Source organism: Mustela nivalis (genome assembly GCF_964662115.1).
Source record: "Mustela nivalis genome assembly, chromosome: 6".
Classification (NCBI taxonomy): Eukaryota; Metazoa; Chordata; class Mammalia; order Carnivora; family Mustelidae; genus Mustela; species Mustela nivalis.
Genome location: NC_139025.1, coordinates 36,141,694 through 36,166,962, shown reverse-complemented (window position 1 = coordinate 36,166,962; position 25,269 = coordinate 36,141,694). Strand labels below are relative to the sequence as shown.

Below are 25,269 nucleotides of genomic sequence, written 5' to 3'. Positions count from 1 at the left end.
GAAATCACAAGTAGATGGAGAGGCAGGCAGAGAGAGAGGGAAGCAGGCTCCCTGCTGAGCAGAGAGCCCGATTCGGGACTCGATCCCAGGACCCTGAGATCATGACCTGAGCTGAAGGCAGCGGCTTAACCCACTGAGCCACCCAGGCACCCCCATGAATTGTTTTCTTAAAGGGAAAATTATATTTCCATTTTAGATGATGAGATTCTGATGTCATCTAAACTAACTGGTAAAAAAATCTCAAGAAATGAATAGGTCACTTTTTAAATAAATAATGACTTAGAGCCAATAAAACTTTTTTATTCCCTTTTTTGTTAGGGTCTGGTAACAATAGTATAAGATGGCCCCTTGAGAGCTACCAAAGTTTTCCTATAAATATGTCCCTCTAGCACAGGTAGAATAACTTGTCCTGTAACTTTTATGTAGATTACTGTTTTCAATTCTCATCTCTTACTTTCTTAGTTTTGTACATTAGACAACAATGGTGAAGTAGAAAAGATCTTTGGTTTTCTATTAGCATTTCTTCACTCACTGGGATAAACTGAAGAAGTTGACCGAAGTGTGGTCTTCCGGACATTGGTGGTGAGGTGAATGGATTCGTTCTGAAGTCCTTGGTGTTTCTCAGGTCTTTATAGAGCATTAGCTTATAATTTCCCCTGTCCTCCTCACCCCAAGTTACATACATTGTGAGGTGAAAAACTCTTGGTGACTGAAATGTTTTTAACTCCTATTTCAAGTGAGTCATCTCATGTAATAAGTCAGTCCTGAGGCCACAGGTTCAAAGTCCCACTGCCAGTGTATATAGGTGGGCTTCCATACATCTGAACAGCAGTCCGCTGAGTGGAACATGAATCCAGCGGATGTTTTATACTACTGTAACCAGTGATTGTTTGTTACTAGGTAGTGGAGGGGGGCTGCCGAGAGGGGAAGCAGTCAGATGGCCATTGCCGTCTTTTTAAAATTGATGGGAATATAGTTAATATTTACTGAGCATCTCTTAACTAAGCTGTGGGGATAACAAAGGCAAAATATATCAGGCATTCTCAATCATGCAGGGTTATCTAGCATTGCTGACATCAGTGTTGGAAAAAGACAAAGTCAGTTGGAAGAAATTCAAAGGATTTGAAAAGTGAAAAGCATAAATGTAAAAATATAATGGAATACTCATTGACACAAAGCAAGTTTCTTTGCTTTAAGCAACACTAATTTTGAGTACTTTAGGGTGGTGCTTTACACACATTACTCCTTTAAAAACCTCGTAACTCCTGATTTAGGTATCTTCATGAGATCAAAGTAGTCTTGCCCTGGGTAACACATCTAAGTTATGCAGCAGAACCAAGTTACGAAAACATTTTTTCCCCACGCATCCTCCCCTAAACCTCCACCGACCCGACCCCTCCCCACCACCTACCTAATCCCAACCAGGATTTGAAATTAATTTAGCGCTATTATATTTTGGGACAAAGGGATCTTCCCTATGGAACTGAAACTTGTTTTTACAATTTAGAACAAAAACCAATTAAGTGGTTTACTTCACGGTGGGAAGGCCATGAAAAACCGACTTCTACAGAAATAACCCCCGGGCAGCTTCACTCTGCAGACGCCTACAGGCCCCCGAGGTTGTCCAGGGGGACGGAACCCGGAGGGCCTGGGAGCGGGGAGGAGCCGTCTGCCGCTGCGGGGTGCGCAGCCCAGCCGTTCGCCAGCGCGCCCACCCGCCAGCCAGTGCAGTCCGCGGGCGGAAGCAGGGGCCCCCCCCCGGCCCCCCTGCGGCAGCCCTGGGGCCGCGGTTGCCGGCGCTGGCCGGTTCCCTGGGAGACCATGTTTGCGGGGCTGGGAGCGGACAGGCATCCGGTGCCGGAGTTTTACTCCCGGAGAAGGCGGTGGGACCCGCCGACCGCTTCCCTGCCGGAGGTGAGTACGGCCTTGGTCGCTCCCACCCCCGAGGCCGGGGCACGCCTGCCCCGCCGTCCGGTCCCCGGCCCCTGGCTCCCGCGGCGGCGCTTTTGGCCGCCGCCCTGCCCTCAGCCCCCGAGGCGAGCGGCACTCCGATGGACGTGGCCTAATTTGCCTACAAAACCGAGACGTAGAGAGGTGTAATCAGCCAAAGGTCAGACTGAGTTCTGGCTCCCTACCGAGGTATTTGGATGTTTATAAAAGTTCCGCCTCAGCACCTCGAATTGGTTGGCTGTAAAGTCCATAGCCCTCCCGCGCGGAAAGCCGGCCCGCCCCGGGTGGATCCCCGGCCTGCAGAGGCTGGCGGCTTGGTAGCTCCCACTGCGGAAAAGGTAAGCTTGTCCTTAGCCTACATCCCCTGGAGGGCGGGCTTGGTGTTAGAGCGCGCTCCTCTGCGGGCAAGTTGTATCTCCTCTTCCCGGCCGAGGCTCCCTGGGTGTCGGTTTATTGCGGGCTGAGACCCAGTTCATCAGAAAATCGCTCTGATGAGCCTTGGGCTACTAGTGCGGCCTAATTGAAATGTCCTTCCTTCTCTTCCTCCTTCTCTTCCATTTTTCTACTGAAACTACACCTGAACACAAAAAAGGATAAAATCCTGGCTTCAGTTAAACAAACAAACAAAAAAAACCCCGCATTACGACACTTGAGGACTCTACATCCTTACTGAATAAAGTGTAACAAGTGGGAATTGTTAAACGTTCATTGTGACGTGTATGTACTGTAAACTGAATTTTTAATATTTGCTGCAACATTTCATTTTATAGCAGTTGGGATTGCGACTGGGGATGTGGTACTGGAAAGATGAAACCAGAACTCTTGAATTCAGAAGGTAAATTTTATTAAAACTTTATTATAGCTTTTATAAAAATTACATGTGCTTGGGGTAAAAAAGAACATCAAGCAATACACAGGAGTATAATGAGCAAAATAAAAATCTGCTGAAATCCCACCATCTAAAGAAAACCATTTTGGGGAGCAGCCTTCCAGGTACCACTTTCTGATAACATATATCAACTGCTTCCTATGTACCCACACTGTGCTAAGCAGTTTGCCTACCCTTTGAAAAAGCTGTGTGTTCATCCACTTTTACAGATGAAGAAACTGAACTCAAAGGGTTAAACAATTTATTTTTTTTTTTTTTAAAGATTTTATGTATTTATTTGACAGACAGAGATCACAAGTAGGCAGAGAGGCAGGCAGAGAGAGAGGGAAGCAGGCTCCCTGCTGAGCAGAGAGCCCGATGCAGGACTTGATCCCAGGACCCCGGGATCATGATCTGAGCCGAAGGCAGAGGCTTAACCCACTGAGCCACCCAGGCGCCCAGGGTTAAACAATTTAAAGAAAACTAAGTGACTTGGCCAAATCACACAGCTCACAGGTGACTAAGATGATTAAAATCTAGGTCTGTTTAACTCAGAGTCCATATATATGTGTATATATGTATATATATATATATATATTTTTTTTTATAGGCTTTAGATATTTGAGACAGAGCACGAGCAGTGGGGAGGGGCAGAGGGAGAGAGAGAAGTAGACACTGTGCAGAGCAGGGAGCCCAACGGGCTCCATCCCAGTACCCTGCAATTACCACCATAGCTGAAGGCAAATGCTTAATGGGCTGAGCCATCCAGGTGTCCCAAGAGCCCACATTCTTAACTACTTTATAAAATTGCCTCTTGGAGTTACAGAAATACAGTTTTACATTAATGAGACTTTACTATACTTGCTGTGCAATAGACAGTCAATTCTCCAAGGGAAAATTATTAAATTAGAAAAAACTGATTTTAATCTCCATTGAGAAAATACTGACTCTATGAAAAAGTGAGTAACTTGGGATGTGTGGGTGGCTTAGTCGGTTGAGAGTCTGGTTATGAGAGTCTGGTTGAGAGTCAAGTTATGATCCTAGGGTCCTGGGATGGGGTCCTGTGATGGAGTCCCATATTGAGCCCCTGCATTGAGCCCTGCATTGGGCCCCCTGCTTATTAGAGAGCCTGTTTCTCCCTTTCTTCCTGGCTTGTGCTCTCTGTTGCTATCTCTGTCTCTCTCTCTCAAATAAATAAAATCTTTAAAAAATAAAGTACATAACTAAACAATACTAGCCACTGTCTGCTGTGTACCTAGCATGTGCCAGAAATTTGCATGTTTTATGGTTCTTAAATAGCTGTGGAAAGTGAGAATTAATACCTCCATTTTATAGATGAAGAAACAAGGCTCAGGGAAATTAAGTGATCGACCCAAAGTCAGCCATTAAGTACCAAAACTGACATTTTGAACCAGGTTTGTCTGATGCCAAAGCCCTTCCCACCATGGATACACTGTCTTCCTCCTATAGACCATAAGCCCCTAAGTGGCAGGAACTGTCTTACTCATCTTTGTGTCACCAGGAGCTGTCTACAAAACAAAACTTTGCAGAGTACACCCTCGCTAGATGTTTACTGAGTATTTCAATAAACCAACTAGATTTAAGTAGAGGAAGGCCATAGGCAGGGGTCCACTTAAAAAACTAGTTGTGGGAGGATTACAGGTAGCTATACAGGACAAAACCATGAGTCGAAATGAAATCTTGTATTTGGAGGAACAGAGAGAAAGGTGCAGGACTAAGAAATATGTCAGTGGTGGAACTGACATGATTTTGGATAGAATTGATAAGATGTGAAGGGAGAGGAAGAGAAGAGGTGCTCATGCTGATTCCCAGTGTCCAGCTCGGGTGATTGGATGGCTAGGGTTGCCCTTCACCTAGTATACAGAATAACAGAACTGGTGATGTGTTTGAGGTTAACTGTGACGTGTTCCCAAATGGTCTCTTAGGCTGTTGGATAAATGGGGCTGGAGATCAGGAGAGGCTAAGCAGATGTACTTTATAGTTATATTATAAATGTAGTAATAATTGTCAAACAGTTTAAAGTCTAAGCATTGTGTTAGGGTCAAAATCAAAAGTTTATATTTCATAGAATACTTGTTTCAGTATTTCTGAGTAGTTTGTCATTTCCAAAGTGGTGATTCATTTCAGTTTTTTGTTTGCAGATGTGTCACAGAAAATTCTGTTGTGTAGCTCCTGAAAGGTCACGTTCAGTGAATGTGAGATCAACAGTGAGAAAGACAGGAAGAGCTTTGGGATTAGACAGCCAAGATAATCACAGGAGTCAAAGTATAAGTTAAATATATGTTAAAATACCAGAAAATATGGATATAAATTATAAGTGCCAACATTTTCATTTCTCAGTCTTCATGTATATTTAAAGACTGTCTGAATCCTCCCTCCCTCTCTTTTTTGTTTTTGTTTTTGAGAGAGAGAGAGGGAGAGAAAGCAGGCGTGTGTGGCGAGGTGGAGAGGGAGAATCTCAAGCAGGTTCCATGTCCAGCACAGCCCATGCAGGGCTCGATCTCACAACCCTGAGATCATGACCTGAGTCAAAATGAAGAGTTGGATGCTTAATCTACTAAGCCACCCAGGTGCCCCTCAAAATTCTCTCTTCTAATGGTGAAAGTTGGACCATGCTTTTTACTTTAAATAATACCATCACACATACATACATAAATTCTTTAAAAATGGCTTGATTGGAGCACTTGGGTGGCTCTACCACCTAAGGTAGAGCTCTACCATTAAGGTTCGCTTCAGCACTTGAATCTATACGGTTAGAGCCTACGGTATTGGAAATGTATCGAGAAGACAATTGGATTTGCTGGATTTTTCTGGCCTAATAAAGTCTCAAACAATGGATAGCAGGGTTATCACACTCTTGGTACATTTAGCGTTCATTCCACAAACAATCATTGGTTCCCTGCATGAGACACAGGCCTCTGCCAGGCGCCTGCCCCAGGTCTTGTACTCGGAAGTTCACGGCAAGGGAGAGAGAGGCACACACACACCACGGGACAATGGGCGGGTTCTACCCTGGAAGCACAGGGAAGCGCAGCTGCGGAACCACTCAGGAGGGATGGTCTTCTCTGCCCTCGGGAGGAAGGGGAGGGTGAAGTGTGAGAGCAGGCAATAGCTGAAAAAGCTAGGATTTTGAAGAAATTCCAGGTCCAAGGACAGCACGTATAAAGGCACGATGGAGACAGTGTTAGAAACTCGGAGGGGATTCTCTCAGTCAAGTGTGTTCGGTAGATCCTTCACGTCTAGGTTTTCACGGTCTTCCCCACTACTCCAGTTCATTGCTGTGTATATTTACATTGTTTTGTGTTTGCTGGGGTCGACTCCGGCGTCTGCAGCAATCAAGGCTCCCAAATGAATAATATATTTTATTCATGGCTTGATTGATTTCCACTAATTTTGGAGAATGTATGTGTGATGGTATTATTTAAAGTAAAAAGCATGGTCCAACTTTCACCATTAGAAGAGAGAATTTTGTAAATGAAATTAATTTGCAGTATTTTTCAAACTAATTTTCAGTGCTAATTTAATGATAACCCACCCCAAGTGTCACTGTTTCCTGTACAACCCTACCAATAAATTTACAGATTTTTAATTTCATACTGACTTTCTTACTCATAAAATACTCATTAGTTTCTTTTGGCTTATTACCAAATTATTCTTTAAAAATGACTTGATTGGGGCACTTGGGTGGCTCAGTGGGTTGAGGCCTCTGCCTTCAGCTCGGGTCATGATCCCAGGGTCCTGGGATCAAGCCCCGCATCAGGCTCTCTTCTCCACAGGGAGCCTCTTCCTCCTCTCTCTCCGCCTGCCTCTCTGATTACTTGTGATCTGTCTCTCTCTGTCAAATAAATAAATAAATAAAATCTTTAAAAAACCCTGTTTAAAAAAAAATGGCTTGATTGATTTCCACTAATTTTGGAGAATGTATGTGTGATGGTATTATTTAAAAGGTAGATTATATGACATGATGTTGAAAGGCCAGACACAAAAATGTAAATCTATAATTCCATTTATATAAAAGTTTAAAATAACAGGCAGAAAAGAACTATGATGATAGAGGTCAGAATAGTGGTTACCTTTGGGACATTATCAACTGGCAGGGGGTGGGGGAGGGTTTAGTGCTGGAAATGGACTATATTATTGATCTGGGGGGTGGTTACATGGGTATGTACATAGTAAAAAATTCATCAAACTGGCCACTTAAGATTCATGTACTTCACTACATGTTAAATTATAGCGCAATTTTAAAAAGCAGAAAACTAAACCAAACCAAATAACATGCGAACTCCAGACTGTGGAGTACACGAAATGGGAGTCGTTAGGAAAGAGAGGGAAAAGAGTGCCACGAAGAGTGGGTGGGTGACAGCCCCTTTGTGGTGGAGCTGCTCTGTGTTTAAGCAGGTCTCAGACTGTCAGAATTCCCTTGGGAGTCCTGCTGCTAAGGACAGTTGCTAAGGAAGAGGAAAGCAGACCTTTGTATGTTTTAGAGCAGAATTAGTGTTTGGATTTGATGGAAATGCAGGTACTGATTCCCTTTTGGAGTCTAAGCATATTCCATCACAAATTAAAATGTGAGAGGACTTATGAGCAGAACATGCTCTTTTTTTTTTTTTTCTCCATAAACTCTGTTTCAGAGACTTATGCCACTCCAGTTGCTGGTGATGGAAGGGCAGAGGCAGCGGAGGTTGAGAGGAGACGGTGGTAGAGGCGGGAGCAGTGGAGGCACAGAGGGAAGGCCTGTTCAGTCACTGCACTCATACCTGGTTCTGTTTAGTTCGCTCCATGAACCTTGACTGAGCATACAGGATGGGTTTGCATCTGTGCTCTAGAAGCCTCTCCCACAGTAGCCCGGGAGGGGCATGATGAGAACCGGGGGGACAGGGGTGCCTGGGTGGCTCAGTGGGTTAAGGCTGCCTTCTGCTCAGGTCATGATCTCAGGGTCCTGGGGGGATCAAGCTCCCTGCTCAGCAGGGAGTCAGCTCCTCCCTCTTCCTCTCCCTCTGTATGTGCTCTCTCTCTCTCAAATAAATTAAAAGAAAATCTAAAAACAAAACCAAAAAACTAGAGAGGTAGACAAGCATCGATCCAGGGGGGATGGGACTAGGGCTCTGATGAAGACTGGCAGGAGAACAGGGTCTTTGACTCGACTGTTGTAGGGGTGCTCGGAGTTAAATCTGGCCTTGCTGAAGGAGGGAGTAGTTGGTGAGACTGGCTGTGAGAGGAGGGGACGAGGAAGCACAAATGTCGCAATCACTGGGTGATGAGATTGTCCCTTGAAATAAGGACAGCGGGGGGGGGAGTCAGTAAGTTTGTGGAAGGGGTGAAAGATAACAAGTTGACTTTTATAGATGTGCAGAATTTGAGGTGCCTGCCCATAGGACTCCCAGGTAGGAAGGAGTTTGGCCCTCATGAGAGAGGCCTGATTAGAATTAGAGTGTGGTATGAAATGACAAAGGTCAGAACCCTAGGAAATACGTACTTCTAAAAATTTTGAAAAAACATTTAAAAGTCATATTACTTTATCAGAAAATACCAGTAAGAAAAAAAAAACAACTTTGCAGTTCCACCCCCAAAGTAACTGTTAACATATTAATATTTGATTCTATAGCCTCTAAATCTTCTATATATGTGTACACAAACACACACATGCTTTTAACTTACTGCATTCTGCATTTCTGTATCTTTTTTCTTACTGCAAAGTTGTACATATGTATTGAAAAGAAATACATAAATGTACAAAGTTGAAAGTGATTCCGGCATTGTTCTACCCCCAAAAACACCAGTGCATCAGTGTTAAGGGTTACCACCTTATTTTTATTTGTCTTCAGCATACTGGTCACATTTATTTTATATCTTGTGACTTATAATTCCAGTATCTAAAATCCTTGCAGGTCTGGTTTTTTGCTAGTTTTTTTCTTAACAGCATTATTGAAGTTTTTAAAATAATTGTAAATATTTAAAACTTTTTTTTTTTTTAAGATTTTATTTATTTATTTGACAGAGAGAGATCACAAGTAGGCAGAGAGGCAGGCAGAGAGAGAGAGGAGGAAGCAGGCTCCCCACTGAGCAGAGAGCCCGATGCGGGACTCGATCCCAGGACCCTGAGATCATGACTTGAGCCGAAGGCAGCGGCTTAACCCACTGAGCCACCCAGGCGCCCCTAAAACTTTTTATACTGGAAGATTTCAAGCATACACAAAAGTAGGAGAATGATATAATGAATTCCAGCATTCTCTTGACATAGCATCAACAGTCACCAAATTAAGGTCAACTTCATCCACACCCCATCTACTCTACCCCTTGATTATTTTTAAGCAAATCCCAGACATCATATCATTTCATTATAAATATCTCAATATGTACCTAAAAAAAAAAAATAAGTGCTCTCTTAAAAAAAAACTTACTGTTTACGTAATTACAAATACAAATGGTAATTTCTTTATAGCATCATATATTGAATTTGTACTCCGGTATCTGCTGTTGTCCAGTGTTTTATAAGTTTCTTCCAATCAGGATCCAGATAATTTCCATACATTGTAATTGGTTTGATATGTCTCTTAATCAAGTGTAAAGATATTAAAGTTTTCAAGGGTATTTTCACGTGGCTCCCAGGAATAGTGGACAAAGAAAGAGGAGCTAGCAAAGAGGAAGAATAATTAGGAGAGTCAGAGAAAAAACCCTGAGACACATAGGCCTTTGAAAATAAGAGGATGGAGTGGGGAGTGTCGCAGTGTCACATGCTAAAGAGAGTTGAAGGTAAGGCAAATAGTAAAAACGGCTTTGGATGTAACAAGTTAGGATTGCTGGAGGCAATCTGGGTGAGAAGCCGTTGCAGGAAGCAAGTAAGGTAGAAATCAGGTTAACAGTAGTTTGAAGAGAACATCTGAGATAAATTCAAGAACCTAGCAAAAATAGAGTACTCTTGCCAGTTGGTGAGAGTGGAGAGAGTATCTTGTGAAGAAGGAAAAAAAGAGATAGTAGCCTTTTGGGGATCCAGTTCTAAGGGAAGGGGATTTTTGTTGGTTTTGTTTTCAAGGTAGGAAAATCTCAAGCTTGTTTTGGAGAAAAAGAAGAGATGGAACAGAAGAGGAGGAGTGGGGAGTGGGGTCAAGAGCCCTGAAAAGATAGGAGCACCATGGCCCTGAGTGTGGTGGGAAGGAGGTAAAACAGACAGGAGGACTGGGGTGGTTGGAAGGCGATGGGGTGGGCTGGGTATCTGTGCTGCCCTTCTTACTGAGAATAAACCAGACTCTCCCAGGCTCCTGTTGGAAAGAGCCTGTTGGTAGCAGTGCTACGACCCTAACTCTTTCCCCTGAGATTGCTGCTCTTTCTAAGCCCCATTCATTAGTTACTGTCAACTACTGCTGCCACTGGGCTAGGGCCAAGGACTGCATTCAGCCAAGTACCTAGACCCAGTCCCCAGATGGGGCTATCTTCTGAAACCCAGGAGACGGGGGTACGGGGAAGGCTTCCCAGGGGAGGTGATATCCAAGCCAAGACTTGAAGGCAAAGAGAGATTTGGATGGGGAGGAAGAGAGTGGATTCTATGTAGAAGGCCTAACACAGGTAAAGGCCCAGTCGTCAGAGGGCCTGAGGCATATTTGAAACTGCAGGTAGTTCAGGAGGTTGGATACAGGGTTCCAGGCAGGCATGAGTAGATTTAAACCAGGTAAGATCATGAAAGGTCTTCCATGCCATGCTGAGGAATCTGATCTTCATTCAGAAGGCACAGGTGAGCCACTTGAAGTTTTTTTTTTCTTCATTTAAAAACATTAAAATTTTTTTTTTTTTAAGATTTACTTTAGAGGATGTGTGTGTGTGTGGGAGGGGCAGAAGGAGAGGGTGAGAGAATCTTAAGAAACTCCCTACTGAGGGGCGCCTGGGTGGCTAAGTGGGTTGGGCCTCTGTCTTTGGCTCAGGTCATGATCTCAGGGTTCTGGGATCAAGTCCCGCATCAGGCTCTTTGCTCAGCAGGGAGCCTGCTCCCCGCACCCCCCACCCTGCGCCACCCCCACCTGCCTGCTGCTCTGCCTACTTGTGATCTCTCTTTCTGTCAAATAAATAAATAAAATCTTAAAAAAAAAAAAAAAGAAACTTTCCACTGAGTATGGAGCCTGACATGGGGCTTGATTCCAGGACCCTGAGATCATATCATGGCCTGGGCCCAGTCAAGAATCAGATGCTTAACTGATTGAGCCACCCAGGTGCCCCACCTGGGTGGGCAGAGGATTTTAAACAGAGAACTAAACTGGGTTTGGAACTGCATCTTAGAAAAAAAAGACTCTGGCTGCAGGGTGGAAGCTACTTTGGAGGGAAACAAAGCCAGAGGCAGGAAATAAGGTGAGAAGCAGTTGCAGACATTATGTTGACGGGTGATGGTAGATAAAATCGAGAAGGTGGCAATGGGAAGAGAGGGAAGTAGACAAACTCAAGATGTATTTAAGGATTAGGTGTCAGTGGGCTGCAAGGGCCACAGGTGATAGAGAAATCAGGGATGACACCATTTTGCAGCTTGGCCACTGGTAGGTGCCCATTTGCTGAGAGGGAGGAGTAGGGAGTACAGGTTAAAGTGGAATGAATTCAGTGTTGGACATACTGAGTTTGAGGTGTCTGTAGGATGGCCAAGGGAAGGTGTCCAGTAGGCAGATGTATCATTTTATAAGTCTGCAGAAAGAATTGAACCTTCACTATAATGTTGTCAGTTACCAATGTTAGTGGAGTAAATGAAATCACTCAGAGAAAGTGAGAAGAGAAACCAGATGGAACCCTGAGAAAGGCTCTCATTTAGGGAACATGTCCAGGAAAAGGAGCTTTAGAAGGAGACTAAAGAAAGAACAGTCAGCAGTGGGGGAGAAAATTTGAAGTGTTATGAATCCAAATAATTGGCTTTCACAAAGTAAAAGCTTGATCTCAAGGGCATTCAGTTTTTAACCTGTCAATTTCAGACCCTGGGAAACCTGTCTGGGATTTTAGGCTTCTCCACACGGGGGAGGCCCTCATTTACACCCACTAGCAAATGGGAGTTCGCAGTCTTGTAGGTGTTCCCGAGTTCAGAGAAGATGATCCCTTTCCTCTTCCTAACCTGCAGGTCTTGGCATCTTTCCTGAATGAGTGACCTTGGAACTCCTACCCTTCATAGAGGACCTAGCTCCCTGCGTCACAGGCGGATCTTGCTGTACATTTGCAGATTATAGCCCCAGAGGGAGAACTGTATCAGAATGCAAGATACCCATAACCTCCACACAGGAATGAACACACAATAATGGGTGGGAAAGGATCGTCATTATTTCCTAATAGGCAATTAAGGAAGAGACTTTGAAGGGTAGTTTGAAGGAAAACATGGGTTCAAATCCCAGGTCCCTCACTGACTAGGTTGTCAAGTTGCTTAGCCTTGCTGATGATCAGTTTTCTTATCCATGAAATGGAATAATAATGCTTTGTGAGGAGTAAATGAAGGTGTTGGATAATCCATCAGCACGCATGCGCAATTCTTATTTGTTAAGGAGGGAATATCTTTCTTCAAAGGCCACCTCTGGGTTGGCTCATGAGGCAGGCTTCCCCCTGACACAGTGTCAGCTGTCCTACCCTTTCTTGTTTTAAGAAAAGCCCCATCCTCACAGCTGGGAGAGAACCAGCAGCCCTCCTGAGTCTTTGCCAAGGTCGTTGACTCCCCTAAGGATACAGTTCAGGAAACTACTGCCAGAAGTCCCGAACTCCTCTTGTCTTTCCTCATGGTCTGAGAGGAGACTTTAATAACCATTGAGGAGCTCTAACTTGTGTGGAAGCCAAGAGTGGTCCAGCCTTCTGCATTTCAGTGATGGGTTCGAGGGGAAAATACGATTCTTTCCCCTCATTTATTTCAGGGCAAAGGGAAACGACACGATTGTATTGTAATACTGGGAATGTAACAAAATGTGGTCCGAGAAAGGCCCAGATTCGAAATGGGTTGCCAGATGGAGGGGGAGACAGCGGAGACCCCATGAGGGCACAGAACTAGCTCAGACTACAGTTGGGAGCCAATCAGAGGTATGATTTTAAGGACAGCTTTCAGTTATTACTAGTGACACTTTCTAGTGATTTCAGATGCACTGCGAGTGGAGTCTGCCTGTAGAGCTACGGTTGGAGCACTTACAGGGAGGAATCCTCCCCAGGTGAGCTAGAGACTCAAGGGGAACTTGACACCAGGCAAACTTGACTCAAGGGAAGAGCCACTCAAACAAGTGTGAAGTAGAGAAGTCATGTCCGAAGTTCAGAGAATAAGGACTAGAAGCTTAGCAGTAAATGTCAGAATACTGGCGAAGGCCAGGCACTTAGTGTCTTATTTTAAGGCTCTCTCATCTCAGATCATCTCAGGCAAATAGGGCAAGACACTTTGAATTATAAGGATAGGACTGAGAAAAGGGTAGGAGACAGCAGTTTCAGTTGACAGTCACTGAGATTGGGTATATCTATCTTGTCTTCTAGAGAAGAGAAATCCTGGGAGAGCTGGTGTCCTGTGATTTCCTTAGCCTGGGGTAGGAACATTAATAGCCAGTGGCTTGTAAGTGGCCAAAAGGGTTTGATGATAAAAGGAGAAATGTGAAAACAACTTGTGTTCTTATTTAGGATGGCTATGTAAAGGAATCTTCAGAGAGCCATTAGAAAATGTCTTGGGGGGGCGTATGGGTGGCTCAGTCATTTAAGCATATGACTCTTAATCTCAGCTCTGGTTTTGGTTTCAGGTTGTGAGTTTGAGCCCTGTGTTGGAGCCTACTTTAAAAAAAATAAAAAAAGTATAGATGTTTGGGAGATTATTTTATTAAAGGCTATCCAAATGGTCTGTCAATATAATGTATCAACCATATAATGCTTTCTGTGTGTCTCTGTCAACTCTGTCAACTTTTTCTTAGTGATGCAGGAAATAAATTCATATATTCTTGTTATTAATAGAAAGTCAAATAAAATGAAAATATACAGTTTGGAAGATAGACCTCTTCACCACCATTTCACCTCTCTGCCATCTAACTGCCAGTCTTTCTTTGGTGGTAGCCTCCACCAACATTTGGTATTTTTTATCCGTTTCTTTTTTTTCCCCACCCACCCCCTCAATATTTTGGCATACCCTCCCCCACTAAATACCCAGTCCTTGGGCACCAGTGATAAGGGGAGCATCAGAATTAAAAGCTTAGAAATCATCCACTGATCAATGTGGTGCCAATGATCTTAAAAAAAAAAAAAAAAGGAGAAAAATGCAAAAGGTCATTCCCTTGTGGTGACATGATGTACATGTTTTTGGGAGCTAAGCTATTCTGCAATCTGAATACCGCTAGGAGGTTGGCAAAAACTCCTGGGGGAAGAAAGAGGCAAACTGATTAGCTTTATTATGCCCACAGGAAAGTATTTCTCTAAAATGATTACTTTGTGGGTAGCATCAATCCCAGAAAATTTTCAAAGAAAGTTGTTTCAAAACTGTTGTGTCAAAAAAAAAACAAAAACAAAAAACAAAAAAATACCCAACCAACTGTTAAAATCACAAAACTGTTGTGTTGACAAGGAGAAGAGAGTAGACATGATTCATATCCATCTTTAGAGAATGAGTAAAGTCTGAGGGAATGTGCTTCTGTTACTACACTTGCACTTAAGCTTAGCTGAGAGACATGAAACTGTGGGCAGATTAAACTTCTGGGTCGTGTTATCATTCTGGCATTGTTTCAGACAGAAACATGAAAATCATGATCCACAGTGGGCTTCCAAACCAATGTATTTGGTAGACACCCCAATTCTCCCAGAAAATGTACTCCCTGTAAAGGCAGGAACCACATTTTGCTGGTCTTCAAAATGTTTTTCTTGGTTTTTCTATTAAGCATTTGCTGATATTCCCAAGAGGCTATGTGTGGACTTGAACAGACGCCATCTTCTTTTCCTGTCGGAGCAAAGTGTGACAGAGTATGGCCTCAGTATCTGTGTGTTTGTTGCTCAGTCATGGTCCCTTCTTTGCTCTGTTACTGTTTAGTAAATGTTTGTGTGATCTTAGAGTTTAAGAACGGAGTTGTTTATTTGACTGAGTGAAATAAAGGGTCCTGAAACCTTCGGTGAGATAGTCAAAGAGTCTAGAGCAGTGATGACTGAGATGGCAGCTCAGGAGGCAGGACTGCCTGGTGGGTACATGCGTGGCTCTGCGGTGAGAGATCCCAGACCCGGGTCCTGGCTCTGACACGACCTCAGTGATCTTCGTCACATTACGTATCTCTTTCTAAGATTCATTTTCTTCGTGTGTAAAAGTGGCCACACTAGTAGTATTTTCCTCACAGAGTCGCTGTGATTGAGTAAGATTGTGCCTAAAAGCACTTGGTGGGTTAACAAGTGTTCAATAAATAAAACCATCTCTCCAGATTTCTCATGAGCTTTCTGTTTTCTTGTGAAGCTACTACATTATTTTCGGATGGAACTATTTTGTGTATGGTGGTGTTCTGGAGGCTGCTTATATGTAGAGGCCGAACATAAAGCCTAAAATGTTCATCTTTTTCTAGATGGTTGTTCCACATGTAAATATGTGAATCGAATATCCACAGTGGCTCAGATTCTCTTTAGGCGCCATTCATGACATCTGCGGGTCCTGAGATTCCATGAGTACTGTCCTGCTAGGATCAGTCTTCCTCCTGGGGAAAGGTTACATTCCTAATTTTCTCCCGTCTGTTACAGTTTTACACCTGCAGTGGAACTCAAGGAGAAAGGAAAGAAAGGCAAAGCAATACACTTTGCTGAAACTGATGGTCCCGCTACAGACAGGTATAACCGTCTTCCCAACCGTCACAAGCGCTGCTCATAGCTCCTCTCAGCAGAATGGCTCAAGTTGTCACATATTCTAAGAAAATATTATTTCCGTTACCTGCGGTTGGTGTGTAGATACCCATTAAGGAAAGAACATGCACTGTTTCTCCACTGTGGGAGATGTTACAGTAGTCCCTGCAGATACATCCCTGTGATAATTTGGCTCATAGCAAAATTTCAACATTTTTACCTTTTTTTAAAAAAAATCTGAAAATAGTAGCTACACCATAAATAGATTGTCTAAACAGATGGGTAATAGGTGATTTAAATAATCTGTTTTGGATGGAATTGGTGTTTATATTTTATATCAGGTAGTGTGCATTTCTCCTACCCCTCACCTGGTAAATGTAATGTTTAATAAAATGCATTCCAGAATTCTCCTCCATTAAACAAAAACCATTTTGGGGTTTTGACACTCAGGCTCTCCTTCCTTTATAGTAAAAGCCTCGTGTACCTCAGGATCAATTAAATACAACTTGAGACCTTTCAGACCACCATTAGAGACTGTTCTCTTCCAAAACAGGTTGACAGATAAAAAGTTTGTTTCGAGAGAGGATAAGTCACCTAAAGCCTTAGAGAAACGAGGTCAGCAGGGCAACGTGACACTACATGATGCTAAATGTGAGTGACTGTCTCGGCATCTTCCTATATCCTGAACCTCTGCAACGGCCCTTTGTCCCTCTCTCAATTGTTCATCTTCTCTCCTTTCAGTTGTTGCTTTGTTTTTGCTGCAAGATACCGAGATGCAGCGGATCTGTTCTTTTACAACATTTATGAGGTACGTAATGCTTGTGAGACATTTTAGACCTTTTATCTTTAATCTGGAGCAATTCCGACTGATCAATGATGACAAATATGATTCTGGAGAAAGGACATGGGACTGGCTTTATGCAGCCATGCTCTCAGGAGTCAGTCTCCGAGGTGAGACCAAAGACAGAAAGCCAGAAGTCACAGGAGCCCAAAAGAAAGCCCCAGGGCGAGTATGGAGAGCACATTGTTGAAGTCCCATAAAGACTATGTTATCTTTCTGTAATGGTTAGAGGGTATACTCACTCACTGAAGTGAACTCATTCACATGTTTGGAGCCCGAGCAGGTAGTAGTGCATGATTCTGGGTGAGCTTCTTGACTTTTCTAAGCCTGTTTCCTCAGATACAAAATCAGAAGTAATTATGTCTTGGTCTGGCTGTGTGTGGAAAGTGCTTGTCATGGCTCCACACTTGCCAGTGCTCAATGAAAACTGGGTACCCAAAGATTGGGAGCCCTCCCACATTCCCTTAGCATTCAGCAAAGGCTGCTTGTGGGGCCTGAAGCTTTATTCTGCAGCAGGAGCACACTCAGCCTGACTACAGGGCAAGCTGGGAGCACTGGCGAGTCAGTGTCCCAGAAGCAGTCTTCAGTCAGAGTTGTGCTAGACGGAGAGTTGGTACCAAAATATCCCAGCTTCCTTCTGTCTGGATAACTCTGAGAAATTTTCTGCACTGTCTCACAGAGCCCCCCACAGGACTGAACTGCATCTGTCTACCGGGGTAATGAACTTGTTAACACTGCTTGCTGTGTGGGCTTCCTTCCCTTTCTCCTCCGGCTTCCCCACCCTGATACCGATGTTTCCTGTGGGCACTTCCTAAGTAAACTACTTAACTCTCACATCTTTGTCTCAGAGTCTGTTTCTGGGAGAACCCAACCCAGGACAGGTAGTTACTAATGTTGTGGAAAAAAAATGTGCAGTGTTCATCTTCGTCCGGTTGTCAAGGTATAGTTGAAGAAAGAGTGCCAAATTCTAGCAAATTTGCATTTGCTAGAAAGGAAGCAGCAAAAATCTTGTAATGTTGAGAAAGAAGACAAAGGCTTCTAGGTGTTTTTTTTTTGTTTGTTTATTTATTTGGCAGAGAGAGAGATCACAAGTAGGAAGAGCAGCAGGCAGAGGTGGGGGCGGGGAGCAGACTCCCTCCTGAGTAGAGAGCCTGATGTGGGGCTTGATCCCAAGACCCTGAGATCATGACCTAAGCTGAAGGCAGAGGCTTAACCCACTGAGCCACCCAAAAGGCTTCTAGGTTTAAAACAGATGAGATGGGATCGTGAATCAGTGTAACCTTTTCCTAGAGCAAAACTCTGAAGCTTTAATGTGCCCTAGCATATTTCATATATATACCATGCCCTAGCAATTTCACTCCTAGGAAGTTACTCAGAGATGTGGCCATAAGGATAATTATTCCAGCAATGTCAGTAATATTTTTAAAAGACGTGCATATCCATCATTATTGAGGACTAGTTAAAAAAATTATTAGATTTAGAATACTTTATCCAGCTTTTAAAAGAATGAGGAGAATCGAAACATGGTATCGTGGAAGGAGGTCCATGCTAAGCGGTTAAGTGATAAGAGCAAGTTGTAAAGACTTGTGTATATATAGCATTATCTTCATTACCAAAGAAAATTTTAAGGCATATATTCATGCATATGTGTGTTGGTGGGGGAGGGCCTTATCTGGAATGGTCTGTGCTTTGAAAAGTTCAAGAAGGATTCATTCCTCTCTTGGCTGTCACTTGGAAATAGGATAGGAGTATGGTAGCAAAGGAGTGAGAGGACTTTTTACTTTACACATGTGTACATTTTTTTAAACAATGGAAAATATTATTAATGAAAACTTCTTAAAAATTAAAACTAGTTGATAAGCAAAATTGTAATTTAGTGTGTGACCCGTCTCCCCTAAAAAGTTTGGTCTTAAAAATCAGATTTCTTACATCTTCAGTAGTATAGAGGATAGAATTTTAAATGGTGAATTAGTTGTGTGATAGGCGTGATAATGTGTATTTCTGCATATTCTTCTGTCATGTGCCCATGTATTCTTAGGATAAGTTTTATGTTTGAAATATGTTTATACTACATGTTAACTAACTAGAATTTAAATAAAAATTTGAAGAAAAAATAAATATGTTAGCATTCATTTCTTTCCTTCTTTTTTTACTCTCCCCATAGGAATAAAAATCTTGACAATTTCCTCATGGCATTGTTGTACTATTTGTCTCATTACTTGGAAAAAATCTCCCTGGAAAAGAAACCCAAAAGCTATATGGTGTAAGTAGGATTTTGTAGTGCACTTTAAAGTTGTTTTATTGCCAGTGTTAAAACCAAGGTAAAGAGGGGCGCCTGGGTGGCTCAGTGGATTAAGCCGCTGCCTTCGGCTCAGGTCATGATGTCAGTGTCCTGGGATCGAGCCCCGCATCCGGCTCTTTGATTAAGCCGCTGCCTTCGGCTCAGGTCATGATGTCAGTGTCCTGGGATCGAGCCCCGCATCCGGCTCTTTGCTCAGCGGGAGCCTGCTTCCGCCTGACTCTCTGCCTACTTGTGATCTTTCTCTCTGTCAAATAAATTAATAAAATCTTTAAAAAAAAAAAAAAAACCAAGGTAAAGAAATGATGGAAATATTTAAAGTTTTGGGGTATACAAAAACATCTTATATGGGAGGAGGCCATCCGTTCTTAAAACTAACTGAATAATTCAAGTGTTTTTCTAGCAACAGAATATTCCAGACACTGTAAACCAGCACTGCCCAGTAGAAATATAATGAGAGCCTTGTGTGTAACTTAAAATTTTTCAGTAGCTATATTTAAAAAAGTGTAAGAGATAAAGGTAAATGTATTTTATTTTTAATAAAAGTTTTAATAAAAGTTTAATAAAAGTTTTTATTTTTAATAAAATACATTTAATTTTATTTTATTTTATTTTTAAGATTTTTATTTATTTGACAGATAGTGATCACAAGTAGGCAGAGAGGCAGAGAGAGGAGGAAGCAGGCTCCTTGCTGAGCAGAGAGCCCAACGCAGGGCTTGCTTGATTCCAGGACCCTGGGATCATGACCCGAGCCGAAGGCAGAGGCTTTAAACCACTGAGCCACCCAGGTGCCCCACATTTAATTTAATTTTAATAATGTATTTTATTTAATGCAGTGACTCAAAAATGTCATTGTAACATGTAGTCAATATCAGAAAGTTACTGATGACATACTTTACCTTTTTTTTTGTAGTATGTCTTTGAAATCTGATATTTGAGTTACACTTACAATATACCTCAGTTCAGACTAACCACAGTTAGTGCACAATAGCCACATGTGGCTCATGGCTGTCATATTGGACACTGCAGATAGAGATATTGGTTCTCTGGTTTTTATGCTTATGAGATTCTTGCTAAGCCTTTGTAAGCATCTAGTGAAAAAAACTAAAAATTAAAAAAATTAATAGATACAACCAAAATGATATTCCATATCACAGAAGCAAACAAGATTTTTTAGGCTACATAGGAAGAATTTAACTGCTTTAGGCAGAGGTGGCTCCGAGCTGTACAGTTTCCGAGAATCTGAAAACTCAGAGTCCAGAGCAGAACAATGCCTCTCAGGCTTGGTGACCTTTTGTAAGCCATGGAACTTTCCAAGTGCTCAGGCTGCCCTCCCCAGTATATGTGGAACCAACCCAATGATTTAGCTGTTAGAAATGCTGTCAGAGTCATCAGTTCCTTGCTGTGGAATGTTTTTAAAAAGCAAAATCTGTGGGTACAACCAAGCAGTTCGAAAAACATTTTATGGATAGATAAATGTATCTGGACAGCAGTTTTGTAAAGAACCAGATAAATAATTCAGACACTGCTACTGCAGTGAAGCCATCATAATATACCACATCCGCATTATTACAGGGCTGCCTGCACAGCAGGGCAGCCAGAGATCATGAGGAGTTTTTTTTGTTTTTATTTTATTTTATTTTATTTATTTGGCAGAGGAGAAACGGAACACAAGCACGGGAAGTGGGTGAGGGAGAAGCAGGCTTCCAGCTGAGTAGGAAGCTGGCTTGATCCCAGGACTCAATCAGGACCCTGGAATCATGACTTGTGCCAAAGGCAGATGCTTAACAACTGAGCCACATAGGAGCCCCTCGTGAACTGTTTCAATGGTGGCAAGCAAAAGGGTTTAGCCCGCTAGACTCAGAAGGTTTGAGGAGTCCTACCATCCCCGAAAAAGACCTGATGAGACTTAGACAGCACATGAGCTTATATTTTATATGGTGTTTTCTAATTCTGAGGGTTACTGCTAATCTAGCAGAGACCTTTGTTTCATGTCTATAGGAATAGACAACAGAGAAAAAGGTTTCTTAGTTGTTTTTGAAATACACTAAAACTATTAGAGCACAGTGGTGTAAGGTAGACTTTCTTAGAAGGAATCAGTTATAGAATGACAGAAAAATCCAAGCCTTAAAATGATTGGCTCTATGGTGGGATTCTAAAATAATTATACTAACGTTTCACTTTCAGGCTTCCAGTAGTCAGTCAGTTTACTTTAAATATAATAAAATAAATAAATATAAATAAAATAAATATTGACTGTATTGAGATATCTGGACTTAAATAACTTTAAGTAAAAAATTGATTTCAGTCAAACTAGTGAGGTAGAACAGGGATAATGGTAGTATCTACTTTACGGAGTTATCATCCAGATTAGATGAGATAATTCATACTGTTTTAGCTCAGAGGTTGCTCCTTGGGAGGAAGGCCTACAACCTGTGAGAGGAGAGTAGGAAGGGGTACCGAGGTATACGTTGGTGGTTTTAGATGATTCAGGCCCGAATTCCAGAAGAAGGAACCTTATCCCCATTTTACAGATGAAGAAGCTACGGCTCAGAGAGGATAAGGAGCTGGCTGGAGAGGACTTGCCTAGTTAGTGATGGAGCTGAGATGGGAGCCCAGCTCTACCTAACTCCCCAGCCTCTCAGCCTCTGCAGTGCGTCTGCCACCCTGTCCCAGTCAGCAGAGCTCTCTTATACAGAGTTTATCCATTTGTAATTACGATTTGTAGCTTCTGTCAAAGGCAAAATTCTGCAGTTTTTAAAACCGGTATTTTTCAAGTTATTACATCTTCATAATTATAATTTTTTAATGGTGCCATAACTTCCCATCCAGCTAATGTGTGTTATCGACTGACTGACTTACCTATTAAGAGGCAGTATAGTACGAATAGTGGTTAAGGGTATGGACTTTGGTGCTGGAATAAATCCTAGAGGGACTGATATGTTAAGTTAATAAATGTCAAGTCCTTGAGCAGTATTTGGCTGTATTCCTACAGCCTGCATTACTACTCCTTTTCCCCCTCCATTTTATATATTTTTAGGAGTTGCCGGTTTTCAGACAAATAGGTAATAATTGGATATCTTCATGCATTAGATTCCCCCTTAATTTTGGATAATTTTTTTAAGAAGGAAAAATTTCCAGGAGAGATCATTGGATCCAAGTTTATGGTCAGTCTTATGGCACTTGAAATTATCATCATGTTTTTCCCAAAGGATTATATTTAAGTGCCAGGCTCTACGCAGACCTACTGAATCAAGATCTTGGAGAGAGGGTAGCATTAGGAATCTACACTTTTAGCGAGTATCCAGATGATTCTTACATATATTTAATCTTGGGGACCAGGGACCTAAAAGTTTCAAGGCATTTTGTTGTTTTGTTTTCAACAGCAAGGGGGCTGTCTTTGCTGCTGGCAGTTCTGGCACCTTAGGGGTGAGAAATAAGTGGGTGGGGGCTGCTGAAGGAGACAGGGAGGAGGTAGGCATGATGATGGGCATTGGGGTGCAGTTGTTTGGGTTATATGAAATTTGGGTATTTTAAAGCCGGAACTCGCTTTATCTATTCCAGAAACTCATTTTTATTCCAGTGACTCACAGGACTTCTCATCGCATGTGATAACATTTTGTGCTTTGTAATATCTCTATTATCCTTAAACCCCTGCCTCCACAGCATATCCTCGTATCATCAGTCTAGTGGTTGATATCAGAGGGGGCAGTGTGTTGTCCCTGTTGTTTAAAGTGCATTTCAGGGGCGCCTGAGTGGCTCAGTGGGTTAAAGCCTCTGCCTTCGGCTCGGGTCATGATCTCTGGGTCCTGGGATAGAGCCCCGCATCGGGCACTCTGCTCAGCGGGGAGCCTGCTTCCTCCTCTCTCTCTTTGCCTGCCTCTCTGCCTACTTGTGATCTCTGTCTGTCAAATAAATAAATAAAATCTTTAAAAAAAAAAGTGCATTTCATGGGGTTTAAGTCTTTCTGAAAATTAAAAGGCAGACAAAAAGCCAATGACATTTCACTTTTCTTTTTTTTTTTTTAATATTTTATTTATTTATTTGACAGAGATCACAAGTAGGAGGAGAGGCAGGCAAAGAGAGAGAGGAGGAAGCAGGCTCCCCAGTGAGCAGAGTGCCCGATGCGGGGCTTGATTCCAGGACCCCGGGACCATGACCCAAGCTGAAGGCAGAAGCTTTAACCCACTGAGCCACCCAAGTGCCCCGAGACTTCACTTTTCTATAGCCATCATTGGAGTGTATTGTTAGAAATATAGTTTCCAGGGTGTCTGGGTGGCTCAGTGGGTTAAAGCCTCTGCCTTCGGCTTGGGTCATGATCCTGGGGTCCTGGGATGGAGCCCCGCATCGGGCTCTCCGCTTAGCAGGGAGCCTGCTTCCCCCTCTCTGTCTGCCTGCCTCTCTGCCTACTTGTGATCTCTGTCTCTGTCAAATAATAAATAAGATCTTAAAAAAAAAAAAAAAAGAAATACAGTTTCCTACTATATTGTACCACAAAAACTCTATTTAGGCTCCAGACATGCTGTAACCTAAGAACAGGTTGTTTTTTGGAAATTTTCATTTGCAATTCAATTGGAACTGGGGAAGTGTTTTCACAGGGAAGTAAGGTTATTATAATTGATGCCAAAGTTCCCAGAGGAGTGGTCCACACATGCTTACTCAGCAAATATAGAACTGTGAGAAGGGAACCGTTGAGAAGGTCGAACATTGAACCTTCAAACTTAGTAGCAAAATCAGGAGCCCAGGGGATGCTGGAGGGAGAGAACTTCCTTTACTCTTTTAACAAAACAGCAGGGAAATGGGCTGCTTGCTGCCTCAGAAACCAGTGTAGGTAATTTGTTAGTTGAGCTATTCTGTATAAATTAGCTTGGCCTATATGTAAGATTAAGGATACATACTATAAAGAATCTATAAAAAAGTGAAAATTCACCATAAACTCGAGATACTGATTATAATGATAAAAGTCAAAGGGCTTGGAGGCCCTCCCTTAGCTCAAATGGAGTAAATGAAAGGGGGAGGTGAGATGCGTTGACTCACTTGTGTATTTCTTTCAAAATAATTTACACTTCTGGCCCAAATGAACCCACATGATCATTTTCTCTTTCAGGGGCCTTGTGGAGAAAAAAGAGATGGAACTGGTTATAAGTAAGTTAGAGGCGGCGCAGAAGTACTTGGCGCAGAAGTACTGCATGCTCGTGCTGGGCTTGGCCATGCCTGATAAGCATCACATGTGCTGTGGAAAGTAAGTGCACACTTACGAGTTCTGTGAGATCCTTCCTTGCTTGTGTGGTCCTCTCTGGAAGACCCTTTACTTTGACTTTTGGTGCCTTTGAGAAAGTTTCCTTTTTGACTGTACAAAATAACTGGGCTCCGGTGACGCTCAGCCCCAAATATAGGTGCCGTTTTGTTTGGGAAAGCCGAGTTTGGGAAGAGTCCCAGAGTTTACACTGTATACTTGCTCAGTGGCATCTTGCTCTCAACCTGGAAGACTTCCTGTTGCCGATCATGGCCACATGGCTGCCAGGGGCAGGAGGCCTGGCGTGGGCCGGTTTTGAAGGGGGCACTGGGTGTGTCTCCTCCCCTTCCGCTGCTCATTTTACAGCAACGATAGATAGCCATGGGTACAAGCTAGGAGGGTGGGGATTAGGGAAGATGACCTTGTTTGTGGGGAGATACTTTTTTCCTTAGACTGACAGTTTATGTATCACTGTAATTAAAATTTAAGTATCTTGTGGGGCACTGGGCTGGCTCAGTCAGTATAGCATGTACCTCTTGATCTTGGAGTTGTGAGTTCCAGCCCCACACTGGGTGTAGAGATCACTTAAAAATAAAATCTTAAAAAAAAAAAAATTCATATCACAGGAGAATTTGGAGGCATCAAGAAAAAGCTCTGATCCTTAATGCCTCCTCCCCAACCCCCTTCTCTGAGTGGTTTTTAAAACAGGCTCAAGAGCCACAACATGGTCATGGCTAGAACTCCTTACTTTTAACTTTATAGGAAAGAACAGAATTCATGGTTTCTCTCCGCATTCCCCACATTTTCAAAATACAGATTGTGTTCTACATTTTCTGTGTACCTCATTCTGTTACTCTGCTTACAGAACCTCACCTACAACTTTGAATAGCAACTATAGGTGTTCTGCTGTGTGACATACCAATTTGCCTCACCATTCCTTATGTGCAAACTTCCGTGATTTCAGTTTTTCTGCTTTATGGTGTTTCTGCGTCGGATATCTTCATATAAATTACTTTGTCTATTTGGGCTCTTTATTTATGGCTTATAACCCAGAATGTATTTACCTAGAAGGCATCAGTAGTTTTCTAGCTCTTGTTGCGTACTGCCAGATTGTTCTCCAAAGAGTCTAGAACGTTTTGTACCACCATCAGCAATAAGCATACCTAGCTCTATTAGATTAACATTTTTGATAGCTTAAAGTTTAAAAAAAAAAAGCTTAAAGATATTTTATTTGACTTTGAATATCTTTCATGACTGTGGGGTCTGTGCTGTTTTTC

General features: G+C 42.6%; 1 protein-coding gene across 8 annotated transcripts in view; it reads left to right on the top strand.

Annotated features, from left to right (window-relative positions):
* Window positions 1-1,550: 1,550 nt before the first annotated feature.
* PPP1R36 (protein phosphatase 1 regulatory subunit 36) overlaps window positions 1,551-25,269 on the top strand; it is a 32,683-nt gene continuing 8,964 nt past the window's right edge. Inside the window, exons 1-7 of one of the 8 annotated variants that reach the window (XM_082737719.1) lie at window positions 1,551-1,914; window positions 2,721-2,785; window positions 15,518-15,604; window positions 16,170-16,267; window positions 16,358-16,424; window positions 18,622-18,720; window positions 23,864-23,998. In XM_082737719.1, coding sequence (XP_082593845.1) covers window positions 1,822-1,914; window positions 2,721-2,785; window positions 15,518-15,604; window positions 16,170-16,267; window positions 16,358-16,424; window positions 18,622-18,720; window positions 23,864-23,998 — 644 coding nt within the window. In that variant the 5' untranslated portion in view covers window positions 1,551-1,821. Of the gene's footprint in view, window positions 2,289-2,720; window positions 2,786-9,880; window positions 9,998-15,517; window positions 15,605-16,169; window positions 16,268-16,357; window positions 16,425-18,621; window positions 18,721-23,863; window positions 23,999-25,269 lie in introns of those variants that run through there. The other 7 variants (XM_082737712.1, XM_082737714.1, XM_082737713.1 and 4 more) reach the window with 7 other exon arrangements.